The sequence below is a fragment of the Tursiops truncatus genome, chromosome 2 (genome assembly GCF_011762595.2).
Source record: "Tursiops truncatus isolate mTurTru1 chromosome 2, mTurTru1.mat.Y, whole genome shotgun sequence".
Lineage (NCBI taxonomy): Eukaryota > Metazoa > Chordata > Mammalia > Artiodactyla > Delphinidae > Tursiops > Tursiops truncatus.
Window position 1 is genome coordinate 48,271,753 of NC_047035.1, and position 20,578 is coordinate 48,292,330.

At 42.4% G+C, this 20,578-nt stretch overlaps 1 protein-coding gene across 2 annotated transcripts; it reads right to left on the reverse strand.

Moving 5' to 3' along the window:
• Positions 1 to 1,015: 1,015 nt before the first annotated feature.
• On the reverse strand, positions 1,016 to 19,382 carry PTGDR (prostaglandin D2 receptor). 2 transcript variants are annotated; one of them, XM_019923876.3, is made up of 3 exons: positions 18,040 to 19,382; positions 11,594 to 11,734; positions 1,016 to 3,844 (listed from the first exon to the last, which is right to left on the reverse strand). In XM_019923876.3, exons 1-3 carry the CDS (start codon positions 18,883 to 18,885, stop codon positions 3,815 to 3,817), a joined length of 1,017 nt encoding a protein of 338 aa, XP_019779435.2. In that variant the 5' UTR covers positions 18,886 to 19,382; the 3' UTR covers positions 1,016 to 3,814. The 2 variants fall into 2 exon arrangements, with proteins under 2 accessions (XP_019779435.2, XP_019779434.2); XM_019923875.3 differs by lacking the exon at positions 1,016 to 3,844 and having other exon boundaries at positions 5,718 to 11,734.
• Positions 19,383 to 20,578: the final 1,196 nt, after the last annotated feature.

The window sequence follows — 20,578 nt, forward strand, 5'->3', positions numbered from 1 at the left end:
GCAGAAAAACACCTACAGTGGCTTCAGGTATCCTTCGTTATCTAAATTCTTATTGTGAATTCCAGAAAACAAATAGATTGGATTTCATAGAATTCCTTCTCTGTACAAAATTTTGCCACATACTGCCTAAATTTAAGAACCTAATAGATTCGGATGATGAGATGGCATAAATCAATAAGCAAATGGCAGACAACCTTTTATAAATGGGAAAAAGACTTTAACAGAGCCTTCACAGACAGGGATATCCAGAGGCCAATAAACACATGAAAAAGTGTATACAGGAATACGCAAATTAACACCACAACATGATACCACTATACAGTCCCAGAACGGCTAAACTGAAATAGAAAGACAGTATGTGAAGTATTGATTAGCATGTGGATCGACTAGAAGTTTCACACACTGCCATGGAAGTATAAATTAATACACTCCATTTTGGAAGACTGCTTGCAGTATGTACCAAAGACAAAACTTATGACCTAGCAATTACATTCCCACTTATTTCCTTAAGAGAAATGCATGCTTACGTTCCTAAAAGATGTGTACAAGAATGTATATTACTATCTGTAATAGCCCCAACTAGAAATAACTCAAATGTCTATCTACAATGGAATGGAATAACCTATTGTGATAAATTCATACTATGGAAGACTACACACTACAACGCTGAGTAAACAAAATATAGCTATCTGAACAACATGGATGAATTTCATAAGCATAACGCTGAATGAAAAAAAAGCCAAGTACATACGGTGTGACTTATTTTTCCTATTTCAATAAAGTTCAAAAGTAGACAAAATTAATACATGATATTAGTACCTGTTGTGGGTGAGGATGGTAGCTAAAATGGGTTCTTTAGAGGCCTGAGATTCTGGTATTCTGTTTTTTGATCTGGGTGCTGGTTACTTAGTGTGTTTAATTTGTCTACTTATAGTTTCCATACTTTTCTGTATATTATAATTTAATAAAAAGTAAATTGGGAGATATACCAAATGGATCAATAGATCAAGTGCAATCCCAGTAAAACTCCCGGCAGGTTTTTTGTTTGTTTTTGGTGTAAATTGGCAAGCTTATTTTAAATTTTATACAGAAACACAAATAACTAAGATTAGCAGGGTCCACTTGAAAAAGAATTAGGTAGAAGAAATAGTGTACCAGGTACTGTAAAATTACAGTAACTAAGAAAACAAGCCAATGGAATAGTATAGAGAGACTACAAAAAGACACAAATTTGGAAACCTGATATGTGACAGAGATAATATTTAATACCATTGAGGAAAGGATGAATTTTTTGGTTAAAAGTTCAACTGAAGACAACTGGTTATTTATATGGTAAAAAAGTATAAAACTGAATATCTACATCACACCATACACAAAGTAAATTATAGGTGGATTGACACCCAAGAGTGAAGGTAAAACTATAAAGCTTTTATAAAATAATGTGGAAAAATATTTCATGATTCCATGTTAGGAAAAAAATTTTCAATCAGGACATAAAAAGCTTAACCATAAAAGAAAAGCTTAATAAATTAGATTCCAATAAATAAAAGCTTCTGTTCATTAAAAGTCACCATAGAGAGACTGAAAAGACAGATTACAGAATGGGAAAATATTTTTGCAACACATATAACTAACAAAGTAACAGTAGATAGGACATCTACAAGTCAATAAGAAAAAAAAAGACATTATATGATAAACCTAGGCAAAAGACTTGAACAAAAGTTTTATAAAAAGAGAACTTCCAAACCAATTAATCTATGAAAAGTTGTACAACATCATTAATAAAAAGGAAAACACATTAAAACCTCAGTGAGAAAGCAGCCGCATAGCACAGGGGGATCAGCTCGGTGCTTTGTGACCACCTAGAGGGGTGGGATAGGGAGGGTGGGAGGGGAGGGAGGGAGACGCAAGAGGGAAGAGATATGGGAACATATGTATATGTATAACTGATTCACTTTGTTATAAAGCAGAAACTAACACACCATTGTAAAGCAATTATACTCCAATAAAGATGTAAAACCTCAGTGAGATACCATTAAAAGTTACCAGAATGGCTAAGTCCAGAGATTCAAGTGGAGCAATGCTACCAAACAATGCTGGTGGTATTGTAAATTGAAAATCTTTTTTTTTTTTTTTTTTGCGGTACGCGGGCCTCTCGCTGTTGTGGCCTCTCCCGTTGCGGAGCACAGGCTCCAGACGTGCAGGCTCAGCAGCCATGGCTCACGGGCCCAGCCTCTCCGCGGCATGTGGGATCTTCCCGGACCGGGGCACGAACCCGCGTCCCCTGCATCGGCAGGTGGACGCTCAACCACTGCGCCACCAGCGAAGCCCGGAAAACAATTTTTTTATAATATAATAAAGTAGAAGAGACACATACCCTACAATTCCAAAATTCCCCTCCTAGGTATTAGACATACTCTTTTACCCGTCTGACATAGTAATGATAAAATAGCCAAAGCAGCATTGTTTGTAATAAACAAATCGGGAACCGACCTAAATGTTCATTGGCAGCATATGATATATTCATACAATAGAATATTATTCGGCAATGATATCATATGAACTGCAGCCACACAGACAGTGAGGTGAATCTCAAACATAATACGTAGTGGATGCTGCCCACATCCCTTTTTCCAGGCCAGGGCACCCACTCCTCAGCCCCTATGAGTATTGGCTGCTAATAGTTCACAGGTGGCCCCTGCTCTGGAAAATTGCCCGACCTGAAGGCCGCCCCCAGTACACCCAGGCCAAAGATTGCTTATGACACGCGGTACCAACACAGTGGTGCTTTCCAGGCTCCATGGTCCCTTGGGGATCAGGCTGAAGCCGAGACCTCATCCTTGCTTAGCTCTTGTCCCTGCCCTGTCCCTGCCCTGTCCCTGTGTCCTTTACCACCTTTTTCCTGAGGGCACGAGCTCCACAAATCACACACACCTGAATCCCTGTCTCTCCTCTGCAGGGGAGGAATCTGATCTGAGACAGTGCTAAGCTAGGGAGAAAGACACAAGAGAGTACATGTGTTATCCCAACATCAGGATAGTGTTCACCTCTGGTTCTGTTTCTTGACCTGCACGGCGTTTTCTTGAATGGTCACTTTATAACTATTAAACAGTATATGCACGTTTTATGCACCATTTAATATGATACAAAAAAGTTAACATTTCCAAGTAATTGGAGAGTTTTTTTGGTTTCCACTTAAATAAAAATGTGTTTCCTAACCAGAGAAGATGAAATGTTCGATTTCTGCCTTCTTACATGTGTTGAGATTTCCCTTGTAGCCGAGTATAACATCAAGGCTTATAACTGTTTCATGTATCGTATTTATCAACAAAGTATGTTATGGATTTGTGTATAATTTGTATAGCCATTGATTTAATAGTCATGATTGCATTAGTTATCTATGACTGCAGAAAAAATTACCCCCAAATTTAGCGACTTAAAACAACATTTTTCTCACGGTTTCTGGGTGATTTTGAGCGTCGCTCAGCTGGGTCCTCTGGGTCTCTCTCAAGGTCGCAGCAGAGGCGTTGGCGGGGGCTGCAGCCATCTCAAGGCTGGATTCGGAAGTTTCCACTTCCAAGAAGGTTCATGCGGCTGTAGGAGGATTCAGTTCCTCATGGGTTGTTGCACTGAGGCCTCCAGCTCTGGACAGGCTCTTGGCTAGGGACCTCCCTCAGTTTTTTGCCCATGTGAGCCTCTCACAGCATGGCAGCTGGTTTCCATCAGAGCAAGCACGTGAGGCAAAAGCCACAGTCTTTTCTGTTACCAAAGCTGGAGTGTAACGTCCCAGATGTTTTTTGCTGTATTCCACTCCTTAGGAGCAAGTTTCTGGGTCCAGCTCGCACTGGAGAGGAAGAGATTTCACAAAGGCATGAACCCCAGGAGACAGGAATCACTGGCAGCTCTGTTAGACGCTGCCTGTTACAATGATATAACTCACCAGCTGACTTCTCCTTTGCTGCTTTGGCGAATCGCTATTATCAAATAAAATCCTGACTGATACTCATCCTGGCTCGCAGTATACAGAGTTTGCATGCACAAAGCAGCTGATCACAAATGAACAGCTAACAGACAGAGGATCCGTCCTTGTCACCAGTAAAGCCTCCTGGCATCCCCAGGAAAAATAAGATGGAATCCAGGTGATAAGGTCTAACCCCTTCTTTTGTGCTTAGTCTAGTTTCGCCGGCCTATAAGGGACCATATGCAGAGGTCTTGCACCTAACACGTTGGATTAGTTACCAACACAAAACCCATGCACCCGAATGCTCTGCTGTCTCGCTGGGCAGTGCAGAAGCGCTACACACGACACAATTCAAGATGGCAGTGGCGGGCCGTGTGCAGAGACGCTGCCCGAGGCACTGCGGTCTGGAGCCTAAGAAGCACACCTGCCTAAGCCCCTGGAGAACTCGCCCCCTCCCCGTCTGTCAAGAGCAGGATAAAGAAGCTCCGCCCACAGCCTATCCAGGAGAGCACCTGCTCTAGAATGGGAGCTCGCACCTCTCAGTTCTTTCATCAAAGAATAAAGCTTTCCTGTGCTTCTGAACCAAGTTTGGTCTCGTTCTATTGGCTCCAGTGATATGGGTCAGGAGGACCCTTGTTGGGGTCTGACTCAAAAGGGTGGTAACAGTATGATTTTAAGTATGGGGTTCATGTTTGAAACACTGTCCTTTTTCTCTGCCCGCACACACATAAGGACTGTATCTTTTGCAGTCATCCAAGCCTCTTGTTGAGCGTGGGTTTGAGCTACTCTGGAGGACCACAGTATGCCTTTCTGCAGGTGTTTCTAAGGCCCCCCCAAAGTGAATTACAGGACTATGTCATAGTCTATGCTTAAAAACAGACCATGCTAAATATACTCTGCCTATTGAATAAAAATCCATCTGAGTTTTGAATGATGTGATAACAGAAATAGCAATGTATTTAAACAGATGTCTTTTTATCATTTGATCTATTTTTCATTGCTGGTGGGCATGAAAATCATCCATGACTAGTGATTTTTCAATTTCTCCTGTTTCTAGTGTTTTTTCCTTTGTACTTTTGACATGTTGTTCGGTAAAAATGAGTCAAGGCTGTAAGGTATTCACTACTGATTGTATCTTACAGCCACAGGTGAACTTTTTAACCATTTAACCAATTAAAACTTACCCCAAATTCTACTTTGCCTGATATTACTATTTGTTTCCACTTGAAGGATAGCTCTTTGGTCCCATTTTAGTTTGGGGGGGAGGTCATTTTATTTTGGATGTGTCAATCATAACGAGTAAATCATTGCACTTTGTCTTTTTAACGTAATTGAGAACTCCGAGTGATTTTTAAATTGGGGGGAATTAAAGAAGTCTTCCCAATTCACAATGAATTGTGCTGTGTGACACTTACTGTTTCCATCTCCTATTTGTACCAATAAGAAATTGATGTCAGCAAACTATCAACTTCATTGTTTGTCCAGGTGTCTATATGATGCACTACTAGGCTAATCTTGAATGTCAATTATCTTTGATTTAGGGCTTTGCTTTTAGATCTTTGCCCCATACTGCAGCGCTTGGTAACATTTGCCCTAAATTGTATTATTTTTATATTCTAATTTGTCCTGGGTTTCTGATTGGTTTGTAAGAGGTTTCTATGAATTAAGAATCATTATAGGGCTTCCCTGGTGGTGCAGTGGTTGAGAGTCCGTGCAGGGGACACGGGTTCGTGCCCCGGTCTGGGAGGATCCCACATTCCGCGGAGCGGCTGGGCCCGTGAGCCGTGGCCGCTGAGCCTGCGCGTCCGGAGCCTTATTCTCACGGGTGTCAGGATTTAAGTAGCAAAAAGTAAAAACAAAGAAACAACCAAGTTTATTTCTTCTTCTCTTTGTATTTGATATCGTTTACTCTGTAACCAGAGCATGGATGGATTCATTGCAAGTATTTTTAAGACTGGACTGACTCCTGAGTACATGCAGTTTTTTTTTTTTAATTGTCTGGCAGATTGAAATTTTTACCCTTCTGATATCAGGTGAGACCTGCTGATTTGTTGCAACAAGTTAGGCAATTGTGGAGAGGCAGGGAAAGCAAGCCCTAATTACATACCACTCCTCACCTGTAGGCTCGGCTCTCCTCCACCTGAAGGCCATACTGGGAATACCTAGACCGACAATCCCAGCCTCACTCCTGAGAGGAATTACAAGAGAAGTCGCCAAACTCTCTTTGCCAGTAAGACAAAGTTGTCTTTACAATTTTTAAATGCCTAATAAACTTTTCATACTGTTAATTTTGTTAATTATGAATTTCTAGTCCTGGATAAAACTGAAACATGTTAATTTCCACAATGTCTATAACAGTAGGAAAAATATGGAGCAGAAATATTTTCTCCTGCATTTTATTATTTTCGCCTTTGGGTAACCTAAGGAAAATGTCCTTATATGCTGAAGTAAGAACATTCCTCTCAGATACAGCAGAATCTCTGACCAAGTTATAGCAGCCTCTTATCGAGTATACTTATGTTTTGGGGAAATCATGGGAGAGAGAACCTTTTAATCAATATATATTTATAATCTATTTTTGCCCTTCCACAGTTCATGCCATTATGGGAAAAGACAAAAAAAAAATAGGTGAATATCTAGTCCTCAAATATTTTGAAGCCTGGAAAAGAAGATGAAACATAAAATATATTTCCAAAAATTTATAAAAAGGTCAAATTACAAAAGTTTAAAAATAACTTTACATATTTTAATGGAGATTTCTATTCTAAATTGAGCTAAAATTATATAATTAGTCCCCTAATGAAAGCTCACCTTTAGACATAATCTCTGGTAATGTTGTTCTGTGATGAATGCCCTTTAGTTGGTTTTCTTTCACAACAGAACAGCTGTCAGGCTTAGGCCCAATAAGCATCTGGATGAGGATGAAGAAGCAGCATGTCTGGGGGAGCATCTTTCCCTACATGGGCCAAAGGTTCCTCACTGCCATTAGTACTATGAGCATGTGAAACAATGATCCATGGTGGCTGCCTGTATGGAAATATTGTTAACTCCCTTGAGAACATTACAGATAAAATGCTTTGGGGAGTTAGGTGTCAGTGATTATCTGCAACTGAAAAGATCTGAGAATCAGAGTTCAGAGAAACATGATGAATGGAGTCTTTTGCATATTTTTTGGTCTTCTGGCTGGTATTTTCTTTTTTCTTTTTCTTTTTTGGTGGAGCAGCGGCTCCATCATCCTAGTGGTTTTATTTGTGGAATCCCTTCTCTCCCCTAAAGCTTCAGGAGTACCTAGCCCAGTCAGCCTTTGATAGACTTCTGGAACTAAATTAACAGTCCTAATCATTGGCCCTTTAATAACGTGGCTGGGTAGTATATAATTAAAATCTATAGATGACCCAGAAACTTCATTAGAGTCATAACTGCAATCTTCTGTCCAGGTATACTGGGAATGTCAGGAAAAAAAGAAAAAGAAAAAGAGACTTTTTTTCAGAATTTTTCCCTTCCCTCACTTGTTCCCGAGTATATTGAAAGAAGAATAAAGGCACAACTGAGTCATAAGTTGGAATCCTCGCCATCAGCTCTACCTACTAAAAAGCTGTGCAACTTACCTCTCCCTGGCACTGCTTGAATTCAGCTCCTTCTCACGTCTTTCCCTCCCTGGCAGCAGGGCACTCCTGGGCCTGCATATTTGCCTTTTTTGTCCCTCCTCCCAGTAGAAAGATCATCAAAGGGGGCCCTTTCTTCTAAGCCGATGAACTGCACTTCCAGGCAAGCAGCCCCGCAAGAGAGTCCCACTCTCTTCCTTAACCAGCACCCTGGTTTAGTGCACGGACTGCACAACCACACGAGGCCTCCCACCTGACCATCCACAATTCATACCACCAGCACGGCCTTCCTCAAACTCCATTCTGACTGCACCCTGGCTTCAAAGTCTCCAGCATGTATATGGGCCCCACGAGAGCTCCAAACCTCCACCCCTGCACCAAACACCCCTGATGGTGGGAAACTTGCCCCTCTTTTCAGCTTCTTTTCCTGCCACCTCTGCTCATAATTCCCAAGCTTCCGCCAAATGAAGCTACTAACTAAGCCTGGACATGCCACACTCCTTTATTCCTGCATGGCTTTGCACATACTGGTCCTTTAGATGTGAAAGATTTCCGTTCGTGCCTTTCCCCCTTGTCTTCTCAGTCCATTTCTATTCATTCTTTTAAAAAAAGAATTTCACATAAAAGAAATTTTGATGTATTATTTTAAAACTTGGAAAATATGAAGAATTGTGGGAAAAAGTGTCCACAAAAAAGATAACTGTGGTTCACACTTTGATTCTTTGGTTTATTTTTTCAAGGTATTTTATATGCATATTTAATTATGGATCATACCTTAAAATACATTGTATCATGCTTTTTATCACCTCGTATTACACTGTAAGCTTTCTTCTCAATTTTTATAAATTATTTGAAAATGTCTTTTTTTAATGGCTACATAATTTTCATATATGTTTGTGTGTGTATCTATGTTATACCTGAAGAGTTTGTTTAACCCGTTTCGGTCAGGTAGATGATTTCATTTTCATCTTTTCGCTATTATAAATAATGCTACAAAGAAGAGTTTTGCACATAACGGTGACAGCCCCTCTGGAAGAGAATTCTAGAGTGGAGTCACTGGAATGGTAGAAAAGAACACTTGTAGGCTCCTGATACGCACTGTCAGGTTGCTATCAAGAAAAGGTGGACAAATTTACAAACTCACCAGGGGAGCACAAGTGTTCCTTTTATCTACTAACAGCCTTTCTGTTATTGACAGTCATAATTATTTTTGTGTGTGGTCCTTGATAATTTGATTTTAATTTAGCATTTCTTTGATTAGACAGGAATTTTTCTACATTTATTAACCACATGTATTTCCTCTTATGTAGACTATTTTAGTTTTATGTAGACCATTTTTTAGTTTTCAACTGGAGTCAAAATTCCTACTCATCTTCAATATTTCACTTAAGCATCTTCTCACTGTGAAGTTCTGATAACCCTACACAACACCCCTAGTTCAGGTTTCCTCTTCTGTAATGGGACTGTGTGTGCACATTTATCACTGGGATTTCCATACTCTGTTGTAACTGTTTACGTGCTTGTCTCCCCCACTGGACAATGAGCAAATCATGCGCCAGAACTAAGTCTTATGGGTTTTTTTTTTTTTTTTTGCGGTACGCGGGCCTCTCACTGCTGTGGCCTCTCCCGTTGCGGAGCACAGGCTCCGGACGCACAGGCTCAGCGGCCATGGCTCACGGGCGCAGCTGCTCCGTGGCACGTGGGATCTTCCCAGACCGGGGCACGAACCCGTGTCCCCTGCATCGGCAGGCGGACTCTCAACCACTGTGCCACCAGGGAAGCCCAAGTCTTATGTATTTTTTTCCTCCGCACCTAACTAATTGCCTGACCCAAGGTATGTGTCAATTAAAACTTATTTAATGTTTAAGGATCTAATGAGTAAATCAATGAAGATCATTGAAGAGTTGACTTTTAACTTAACATGGATTTCATCCAGATGTTATATCTACATTCTGTGTTAAACAGAAAGCACCACTACCTCCTTGGATTAACCTGTGCAAACTTGTTTAAAGGAATACATATGCTAATAGAACAGCCTATAAAAATGCTCACTATTAAACTTCTAGAGAGTGAAAGACTGCTGGTAGCCCTTTACTCAAAACAACAAAACAAAACAAAATAAAAAAACTAAACCAAACTAAAAAAAAAAAAAAAACTAAACTAAAACTAAAAAAAAAAACTAAAAAAAACTAAAGAAAAGTAATTTTCTTTGCAAAATATCATAAAGTTATGTTTATTGATGTATCTGGGAACTTTTCAAATGATCTTGATAATGATCATAACACACCTTCCAAAAGGAGAGCATGAAACAGATGCACTTCCTCTGACAATGAAACACATAAAGGTACTTACAAATTAAATATACAAACGAGAGTTAAACTTGAAAACAAGTGCATTTTTCATCACATCATACTCTCAGATTATAATTCCTGTATTCCTAATTTGGCCATTTCACAGTTTTGCTACACACAAAAATTACACATATATTTCCAGGTCAATACCACCTCTGAGATAAACCAGAGGTGAAAAAATGGGGCTGCTGCTAAGCTGAAAGTAAGGCAAATACTCTGATCTTTGGAAGGGATGGCTGAATGGGGGTTTCAGGCTATTCAGGTGTCCAGCTCAGAGTCTGAGTGTGTCAGGTACACCACAGATGCTGAAACCCCTCTGACGCCCCCATGAAAAAACTTTCATCTTTTACCCAAGGTGAAAGTTCTTCCCTGCAGGCTGGGTCTACGGTCTCTTGCTTAGTTTAACAGCTGCAGCTGTATTTTCCCCACTTTTCCCTTTTGGTCATAGTGTTGCTAACCTTTGTAAACATTATGTACAATTAAAGTGCTTGGTGGTGCTCCATCTGGGCCATATTCTGCTCCAGATTGAAAGCGTATCTCTCAGGAACCTCAATAAGGTCTTACGGTCTCCACCAAGGGCAGAATATGGCTTTAACATGTAGAAGTTAAGGTCATTGTCACTGCTCTCAGCTGAGGCTGACTGAGTCCCGAGTGAGCTTGTCCCTGTGCTGAATGCCTGGCTGTGTCACAGCCATGCTTAGTAAACACACTCTCTGGGAAGTCATACATCCCTGTCTTCCAAAGACCATAAATCCCTCCCCACCAAAGAATCCATTATTTTGATAAACCTACAAAATGGAGGTTCCAAAAACTGAAACAACATTTTGTAGCCACTCCAAATTTTCATGCCTACTGACACCCCTACCTCAACACACAAGAAACTGGACTTCAAAGGGTAAAAAGAATGTTTTCTTCTCTAGGGTGTAGATCATAGTCACATCTTGCCTTTCGTTTACTTATTTACAGCTTCGCCTCTTCACACAAGGTGGTGAGCGTTTTCCCAGAGGGTGGCTGGGGGAAGGACCCTCCAAACGCCTCACCTAGTTATATTTTCTATCACCCTTTTCAGAGGAGCATCTGTAATTCAGGCTATACTTGTATCAGTTGGCAAAGGAAAGAATTAAACAGGGGCACTTGTGATGCAAAATAAACAAATCAGGTTCCACTAGAAATAAAGAGGGTAAGAAAATTTAAGGACACCTATCACATAATTGTAAACTGTGTTGTTTCTACTGAATTTAAATAAAGACCCAGAGGTCTCAAGACCGCCTTAAAAAATTAGGGACACCAAGTACAAACAATGGAATAATTACTATCATTGCTTTAAGACTTTTAACATTGTTTACAATATATGAAATTGTAGTTGCTACTCAAAATGAAAAACCCCACTGAACTGGTTCTCGAATAAAGAGTGACAACATATTATTAAGATCGATCGAATAGTTTTGAAAATACATTTAGATGTTTTGTTATGGGACATAGCTTTTAAGGATATAACTTGTAAGATATTTTTGATCATGGTTCTTTGCCAGAAAATGTGATATATTCCTGAGTTTACCAGAGAGGTTAACACACCGTCACAGCCTGGATTCCACGCTAGTTCCGCAAGAATTGCTGTGCCAGTTTCTATACGTAAGAGGCCTTATGAAAATTTTGTGAAAAAACATCCGAAATACCGATGTTCTGAAAATGATGAAAATCCAAGGGTCCACAATGGAGATCACAGAGAGGAAGCGTAAGGCTCGGAGGTCTTCAGTTTCTTCAGCAGTTCCATTTTTCTCGTGAACAGCTTTAAACGCTCCGTAGTAAGCACGATACTGTTTTAAAGAAAAACATTCAATTAGGAGAGCGGAAGGTCGATGGCCGCAACAAATTCACTTACTTCACTTAGGAAACATTACTCTTCCGTAAGAGTACGGCAGCTTGGCTTGGAGTATTCATTTGGGTAAACTTGCAAGCAGCTAAGGCCACCACAGTGGATGGGTGCCAGTGAGAAGCCAGGGAGGTGCAGGGCCGACCTGGGAGGCTCAGTGGAAGCCAGGTCCTCCTGGGAGCCCATGGCTAAGTCCCTGGAGCTGGTCCACCTGTGGTGAGTGTGGCAGGGCTAGAGTTGCCCGCTCCCTACCTGGCGGTGTAGAGGAAGAGCTGAAGTGGGACAAATCTAGTCTACTGAGTCGTTTACAGAGTCACCTCACTCCCATAGATACTGATTCTCTTCCCTTTTTCCTCTGCCTCCTTCCGGTCCTCCATTCTTAGTTAGCCCAGAAATAAGTCACACTTGTGAAATGTCACATGTGTGGAGACACCCATGAAACAGAAACTTGTTTCTTCTTTCCCTGAATTTTTTTCTATTGAAGTATAGCTGATTGGCAATGTTTTAGGTGTACAGCATGTATATGTATATACATATAAATGTATTTTTTTCTTTTTCAGATTCTTTTCCAATATAGGTTATGACAAGATATACAGTTCCCTGTGCTATACAGCAGGTCCTTGTCTATCTATTTTATATATAGCAGTGTGTATCTGTTAATCCCAAATCCCTTATTTATCCCTGCCCCTGATTTCTCCTTTGATAGCCATAAGTTTGTTTTCTATGTCTGTGAGTCCATCTGAAACAGAAACGTTTAATCAACGTGAAGAGACAGGACATATTCCAGTGGAAAGACAGAAGACAACTTGGGTAAATTACTCATTTTTAGCACAGATGCTTATCATTCTGTGGTCGTCACCCTCTTTTCAGACTAGGAAGAAAAAAGAAACATACACAGAGCGATAAGCCTACTTACCTGTGCCCAGACACTCCTGTATTGTCTTGCTCTTCCTTGAGCTCTCTGGCCTCTTGGGAGCCCTGCAAACTGCTTCATCCCTTTCCTGCCATTCAGCCGACACTGCTGTCTAGACCAGCACTACAACTGTCTCCCACTCAGTTGGAGGCCAGCCACTTTTTCTCAGTGCTCTTACATCGCCCATGCTCATTAAGATTCTAAATCCATAATGGGACAAAATGGACTCTAATGGTCCAGAAAATATGCAAACTCAAAGTTAATGGGAGGGGATATGAATAAGTACACAGACCAGACCCATTCAACGCAATCAGGGATATGAGAAGATGTATGTTCTCATAATTGTTTCCTTAGCTTTTTATTCTCTTTTCTGTAGGCTCAGATACTCCCATCTAGTGCACTTAGGAAGAACGGAGTTTATCTGGAAGCCCTCTCCCATCATCACTGCTTAATAATACTAAGAGTAATAATAATGGCTAATGTCCACACAGAGCTTCATATTCTCAGGCACCGTTCTAAGTGTTTTACTTTTAAAAGTTTGTTTCATCCTTACGGAAGTCCTGTGAAGTAAGTATGTTCATTATCTCCATTTTACAGATGTGGAAATTGATTACATGCTCAAATCCTAGTTTCTTTCCAGGTTGACCTAAAACATTACCCCCATCACGAAGCCTCTGGTGATGGTTAAGGTGGTGGTTGAGCTCATCAGCTTTAGAGTCCGACCATCCAGGTTAGATAGAATCGCCTCACTGGCTGTGTTACTTCAGGCAAGTTACTCTGTTTCCTCATCCATACAATGGGGATAATTGCACCTATCTTTCAGGATTGTTATGAAATTTGCATGAGATAGTATGAGTACAACCTTGAGAACAGGTCCTTGCATTAAGAATAATTCAATAATTAGCTATTATTATTATTTTATCAATTAGGAGTCAATCCTTTCCTTTTCTAACTCCTTTCTGGCCCTAGTCACTCCCTCTCACCCCCAGTATTATAGCTCTGTGGGCAGATGGGATGTTTCTCTCATTTTATATCCCCACAATGAATTACAGTGCCTGGAATGTTGTAGGTTCCAAATCTGAGATGAGTGAATAAATGGATGACAACAGGCTACACACTTGAGTTGACTGAAAAAGCAAACACTTTTTATGACTTTAATCTTTATATCTGCTCCTTTCTCCTCAAAGTGGAGTGCAGCAAGATATAATTCTTACTATTTGAGAATGCTTGATTAGTTGGGATCTGGGTAACTGAATGATGTTTATATAATTAAGACAAATTTTATTTCTGTACACTATTTATCCATATCAATTCTATTGCATATTATTAGGTTATTTGTACTTTCAAGTCACCTGATTTGTATTAGAAATGTAATATTCTACAAACGGCCTTTTAATTTTATTTATTTTTTGAGTTTACTAAAAGTATGACAAATTTATTCCCTTGTGACAGTGATCAAAGTACATATTCTATTAATTCTCACAAGACATCCGTTTGAACACAATCTAGACTTTTGAAAAATCCTCTGATGATCAATGGTATTCCTGGCTTGTTAAACGCATGCGGGTCATTACACAAAGAGAACTGGTGTGAGAAGAGCGCCCTCTGTTGAAATTAGGGGTCCACAAAAAAATGTTGCTGTTGCCTGTTCTCTAGCGACAGCTTGGCTGGACATCCCTGCTTAGGACAGTAACATTGATTCCAACGCCCTCTCCCATTCAGTTCATCCATCACCACACCCTAGACCTCATCCTCTGCTCTAGCTCTTTAAATCCACTTCTGACCCTTTTCCCTGGGCCAGTCTCTTGCTACCATCCCTTACACAACTTTAACAGCCTCCTATGGATGGAGCATCCCACCCATTCTTTCTGCTCAACAAAATGACACACACACACACACACACACACACGCGCACACACACAAGAGTTATCTCAATGCATGCAGGAGGTCCTCTAACCACTTCTCTGACTCCATGGATTCTGATATATGCGATTACATAAGCTTGTGCATACCTTTACCTGGCTTCTCAAAACCTCTCAACTACTATGTTGCATCTATTCGTGAAAACCCTCTTTCAGCCATTCCTGCTTCCCGACCAACCTCCAAAACACTGTGGTTTTCTAAGGTAAAAATAATTTTGATGAAAATACTTCGTATACATTAAAGAACGTGCTGCAAACTGCCACTAAAGCTCCTCCCATATTCTCTATACTTTCTTTTTACCGTATCAAATTGGAAATTTGAGAATTCAATCTAAACATCTTGCTCTAATCCAGCATTATAACAAACTTAATTAAAAAATCATATTCCAACAAACTTTTCACCAGCTTAATGAAATACAATATTTATGTGATGAGCAAGATTTTTTTTTTTAAGTTTACCCACCTTCACATACAGCCTTATTTTTTCCAATCACTAAATCCTTTCCTTAGAAAAGTGATTTTCAAAGAATGGGCATCTTTAATACTCTTTCAGTGTGTCTATGTGGTCAAAACTATTTTCATAAAAAGATGTTACTTGTCTTTTTTCACTTTCATCCTCTCATAAGTGTACAGTGAGTTTCACAGAAGCTGCCTGATGTGTAATGAATGATATCATCACTCTCATGGCTAATGGAATATGTGCTGCATACTCTTGCATTTTCTAGACCTTTCTAAGGTAATACATACATACGTGCATTTTCAGAGATTGTTCTCAGTGCTTCTGTGCTCTTAACATGTTTTTTCCCATGTTACCTGCTAATATTACTACACTTTATTACCATTCATTAAATAATTTTGAAATCTCAAACTTCTCTTTCACCTATGCAAAAACACAAGCAATAAGTACATTGTAACTTGTTTTACAATAATATCTAAAATTTTTCTTATTTTTAATTTCTAATATTGTAAATACTAATAGATATAATCCACATAAATAAAACATCTTTGGGCCCTTAATAATTTTTAAGAGTGAAAAGAGGGTCCTTAGACTAGAACAAGTTTGAGAACCACTGCCTTAAAATATTATACTATCTTCGGAGGTCATATTTCTTAATTAATTTTCTGTGTCTAGCAGGCAATTATAATAAATGGAAGTTATAATTAGTAATAATAATTAGTAATAATAAATTTTGAGGCCACCAGGCACCTGGTTAGTGTGTATGTATGTGTATATAACACTTCAAATCTTCAAAACTATCTTACAGAGTAAGAATAGTTATCTGCATCACAGATGAGGAAACTGAGGTTAGAAAGGATAAGTAAGTACTTTTATACTTAGTAAGTGATGAGACCTGATTCAAACCCATGCTAAAGCCCTTATCCTTTCTAGAAATGATACCTCCTGTGAAGAATGCTGTCTGCATTGCACGTCTTTGAAACTTTACAAGTTTTTTAGAAAATCATTTTCAAATCCATTATTTCCTTCAATCCTCACAAGCCCCTGTGAGTTATTCAAATCTCCTTAGAGAGTCGTCACATGGAATGTTCTTTCCAATGTATTATGCTTTCTGCATTATTCTTACTAAAACATTCAAACTCAGGACATAATGTCCAGGCATTCGGTTAATTTCTGCTTTTATCACAGCACAGGTAAGCAAGGCTCTTATTCTAGAGCAAGGATCCGAAAACATATTCTGTAAAGGGCCGAAGAGCAAACATTTTAGGTTTTATGAGCCAAGAGGCAAATCGTGGATATTTAGTAGGTACTTACTAACAGGAGGGAAAACACATTTCTACAATTTTAACTGATGGAATTAAAAATGTGATAATAATTGAGTACAATTTTTGGTAACACGTGTCTACTAAGGAGAAGAGTGAGTCTTTTTCTTGGAATCATATTTGATCGGGGTTCAGAGTTCATGTGCCCTGTCATCAAATTTATGGTACATGTTTATTTATAAAAACTCTTCTTAACTCCAGGGCTGCACTAAAACAGTGCGCAGGACGTATTTGGCCTGTGGGCTGTGATTGCTAAGTCTTGCTTTAGAGTGTGGTTCTCAAAATGTGATCCCCACATCAGCAGGTGAAGAAGAGGCTGCTGAATTCTTCAAACATGTCTGCATCAGAAACTCTGGAGAATGGGGCCCAGCCAGCTCTGCTTTTCAAAGCACTGCTGATGAGTCTGAGTGTGCTAAAGTTTGAAAACCACTGCTAAATATCTATACCTCTATCTCTACCTCTCTGTTTATATAGATAGAGATTTATTTATTTATCTTGGGGAGTTCTGATCCTAACCCAGAGAGCTCTTTGCCCAACACATTAAGGCCTTCATTTAAGGGAAAAATCACACTATATTTCACTTTCATCCACCCTTGAAAGTAATGTCCCAAGCTGCTACACTGTCACGAGAAACTTAACTTTCCTATTCACATAAGTCTCAGGACTCCAAGGGGTCTGGAGAGGGAGAGGAGCAAGGCTGAAAAAGCCTCAGTCACTCCTAGGTGTCTTGGCCAGGGTCACAAGCCTCAGTCACTCCTAGGTGTCTTGGCCAGGGTCACAAGACCTAATTTGCAGGGAAATTACCTGCAAAACGATGAAGTAATTCAATCTGCACCACCACCCCCATTAGTGATTGAAACCCAAGATAATGGCTTTACATGTCACCTCGCTTGCCAAGATAGAAACAAAACCTGTCGAGACAGGTTGTCAGAACGACACCACCAGGGGAAACGTTCCTACACATCTGCTAATCCAAACAGCCTCTCCGCCTCTGCCGCCACCATCCCCCGCAGCTGCAGTACCAGAAACAGCATCCGCCACTCCTCAAAGTTTACTCACGAGTTAAAAAATACCTAAACCTATGCTTTTAGTCACTCACATGTGCAAATCACTTTGGCAGGAGCACACCTTCCCTTATTCCCTTTCCACGCCAACACCGGGGAGAACTCCCAGGTGCCATTTGCCCATTTCTGACGCCACTAAAATCATGGGCGGGTGTAACGAAATAAAACCTCGCGTAGCCATCGAGAAGTGGTAAAGGACTCGTATTGCCAAGGAGGAATCAAGGTCTGCTTCTCAAAGTCCTGAGGTGCATAAATAACCCTGAGATCTTCCCAGAGGAAAGCAGGGAGGAGGGGGTTCTGCTAACTGGAGAGGTTCTGCGGGGCTAAGGGGACACCATCCGGCTCCGGCTTTCCCTACCTTTCTGTGGCTTTACCTTTTTTGGCTCAACAAATTGGGTTCTATCTCCTGGGGGCTGTGGAGGGAAGCTGATCCGGGGAACGCAGCAACAAACCCCCCTGGCTCAGGGCGCAGCTCCTCTTGCACAGCGTCCAATGCGCCCCACCCTTCCCTCCCGGCAACTGCGGCCCGACGCGCTTCAGTCTCCCGCAGCCTTAGCGCCAAGCGACTCACAATTAAAGGCAGGGAGCACATGGTGAAGAGCACAGTCATGAGGGCTAACAGCAGGAGGTGATCCAGCTCCTCCAGGGGCTGCGGGGTCTCTTCCCTCTCGCCGGCGGCCAGCTCTGCTCGTTCCTTGGGGCCAGAGCGCGGGAGCCGCCGCAGCCGCAGGTGCATCGCGTAGAGGTTGCGCATGGCGCTCAGGTTGCACAGCACGACCGCGAGGACCAGCAGGAGCATGAGGCTGGCGTAGAGCACTGAGTAGCTCAGCACTGACAGCGAGCGCTCCTCGTGGACCATTTGGATGAAGCACCAGGTGCCGGGGCAGTACTGCACGAACTTCCCGAAGCCCGCGAAGGGCAGCGAGCAGAAAGCGAGGCAGAAGGCGCCCACGACAGGCGCCACCAGTGCGCCCCGGCGCGGGGTTATGTACCGTCGGTAGAAAAAGGGATGCCCCAGGGAGAGCCAGCACTCCAGGGCCATGGCCAGCAGCTGCAGCGTCGAGGCAAGCCCGAAGAAGGACATGAAGAAGGCGAAGGTTTGGCACAGCGAGCTGCCGGATGCGGGCGCCAGGCCCCTCAGGCTCCGGTTCTGCGCGTAGGCGGACAGCACGAAGGGGCTCACGAGGGACTTGCCCAGCAGGTCGGTGACCGTCAAGCCGCACACCAGCACGTAGAAGACGGAGGGCGGCGGGCGCGGCGAGCGCCGCGGGCACGTCCGCAGCCCTGAGCGCGCCAGCAGCCCCAGGGCTAGCAGGTTGCCCAGGAGGCCCGTGCTGAAGAGCAACCCGCCCATCGTCGCTGAGTTTCCCTTCTCCACCGACGTGGTGTTGCAGCAGCGGTAGAACAGCGGCCTCATGGCGGGAGGCGCGGCGAGCCAGAGCGGAGGCTGCGGGAGGGCTGGGGCCACGGCGTCTGCGTGCAGAGAAGCCCCCCGGCCGCCCCAGGCGCGGCTCCGCCAGAGAGGCTGAGCCGTCAAGGAAGCTCCGCGTATGGCGGTGCGCTCACCACAGCAGGCGCCTCTTATCTCAACTCTCGGGTCACACCCCGCCCCTCGGGGCGGGACGCGCTGCAGGCTGCGCACCCGGCGCCGGCTTCGCAGAGACCCCCGGCAGCCGAGTGAAGAGCTCCGCCCCAACGCGCCGGGTCCTGAGGAGACAGGTCCTCAAGCCCAGAGTCGGAAGAAGGGAGGGAGGGAGGGGAAAAGTAGGCAGACTCCCAGCATCCAAGACCAGTCCTTCCTGCGAGGCAAGAGAACTACTGAAATGGAGGGGAAATTAAGCCGCCGCCACTGCGAGGAGAGGGGCCCGAGGAGGAGGTGGTGGCGTGGAGGGACTCTAGCGGTGGCCGAGAAGAGGCTGGGAGGCTGAGAAAGAGCTACCACTAGTTTTCGCATTAGTGCTTTAAGGAGGGGAAAAGGTAACCAACCTTCGCATAACACCTAAGCCTTAGCTCCATTCTCTTCTAGATCCTGAAACAGGAACAATGAGCTTCATTGCCTAGGTGAGGAAACTGAGATCTTGGAAGGTTAAGTCATCTCCCAAGGTGACAGAGCTAGTACTTGAGCTGGACCTGGAACCCGGATCTTCTGTTTATAGAGTCCATCTGTCTTGCTTTCATGGCTTCTCCTCTCAAGATTTCAGGCAAGTGGCTCCAGGGAAAACCAAGAGGAGATGTTGGGTAGCGTGAATCACGGTGGTTGTGTAGACATGGTGGGAGGAAGATGGTTAAGAGTGCTGATAACGTCAGACCCGGGTTTATGTCCTGGTTCTGTTACTCACTGCGTGACCCTGAGAGGCTTGCTTAACCTCGCAAGAAGTAACATCTAACCAGCTTGTTTGGCTCTTTCGAAACACAGGGATAACACGTGTAAAGTGCGAACACATAGGAAGCACTAAGTACATACTTTTGTCAGGATTCTATCATGTTTTAGGAAGGCTGTTTTAGCAGCTAATGTTTAACTGCAATTTTGAGACCAGAAAGTAGGAGACTTAGTTTGGAGCTTTTTCACTCTGGTTTGTGACTACTAGAAAACATTTCTGCCCTCCTGGCCTTTCACTTGGCTGCATGATAGAGTGGAGGGAGTTAATTGTGCTTAGCGTGACTTATTTCTTTAATTAACACTTGACACCCTGGGAAAGAAACTGGCTTGAGTGTGGAATTTCAGGGGGATGACCAGGACCCTATTACATAAGGAAGTAGATTATGCCTTGGCTTGAAGAAGCTCATTTTGTGGCTCAGTGTTCTGATGGACAGACTCAGGGAGAGAGTAAGACCGGGCTTTAGACGTAAAAGCCTAAAGGGTAGCCGGAGAGGCTGCTTTCAGCTGGCCAGTAATTCAAGTCTTGGGGTGGAGACAAAGAGTCCAAGCTTTGGAATTTGATCTTTCTGAACTCCACCACTAGCTGTGACCCACGGGTTAGTTTACTTAATCTCTCTGAGTCCGTTTCCTCATAAATAGGATATGGGACTTATGCTGACCTTGTAGGGTTATTGTGAAGCTGAGAAAGCATAAGGCTTTTGGCATAGAGTAATAAAAATAGTGAGAGCTA

Coding starts and splice junctions, on each gene's coding strand:
- PTGDR (XM_019923875.3), bottom strand. CDS start 18,885: ATGAGGCCGCTGTTCTACCGCTGCTGCAACACCACGTCGGTGGAGAAG. Junction 11,735..18,039: donor TGTGCTCCCTGCCTTTAATT/GTGAGTCGCTTG, acceptor TCTTTAAAACAG/TATCGTGCTTACTACGGAGC.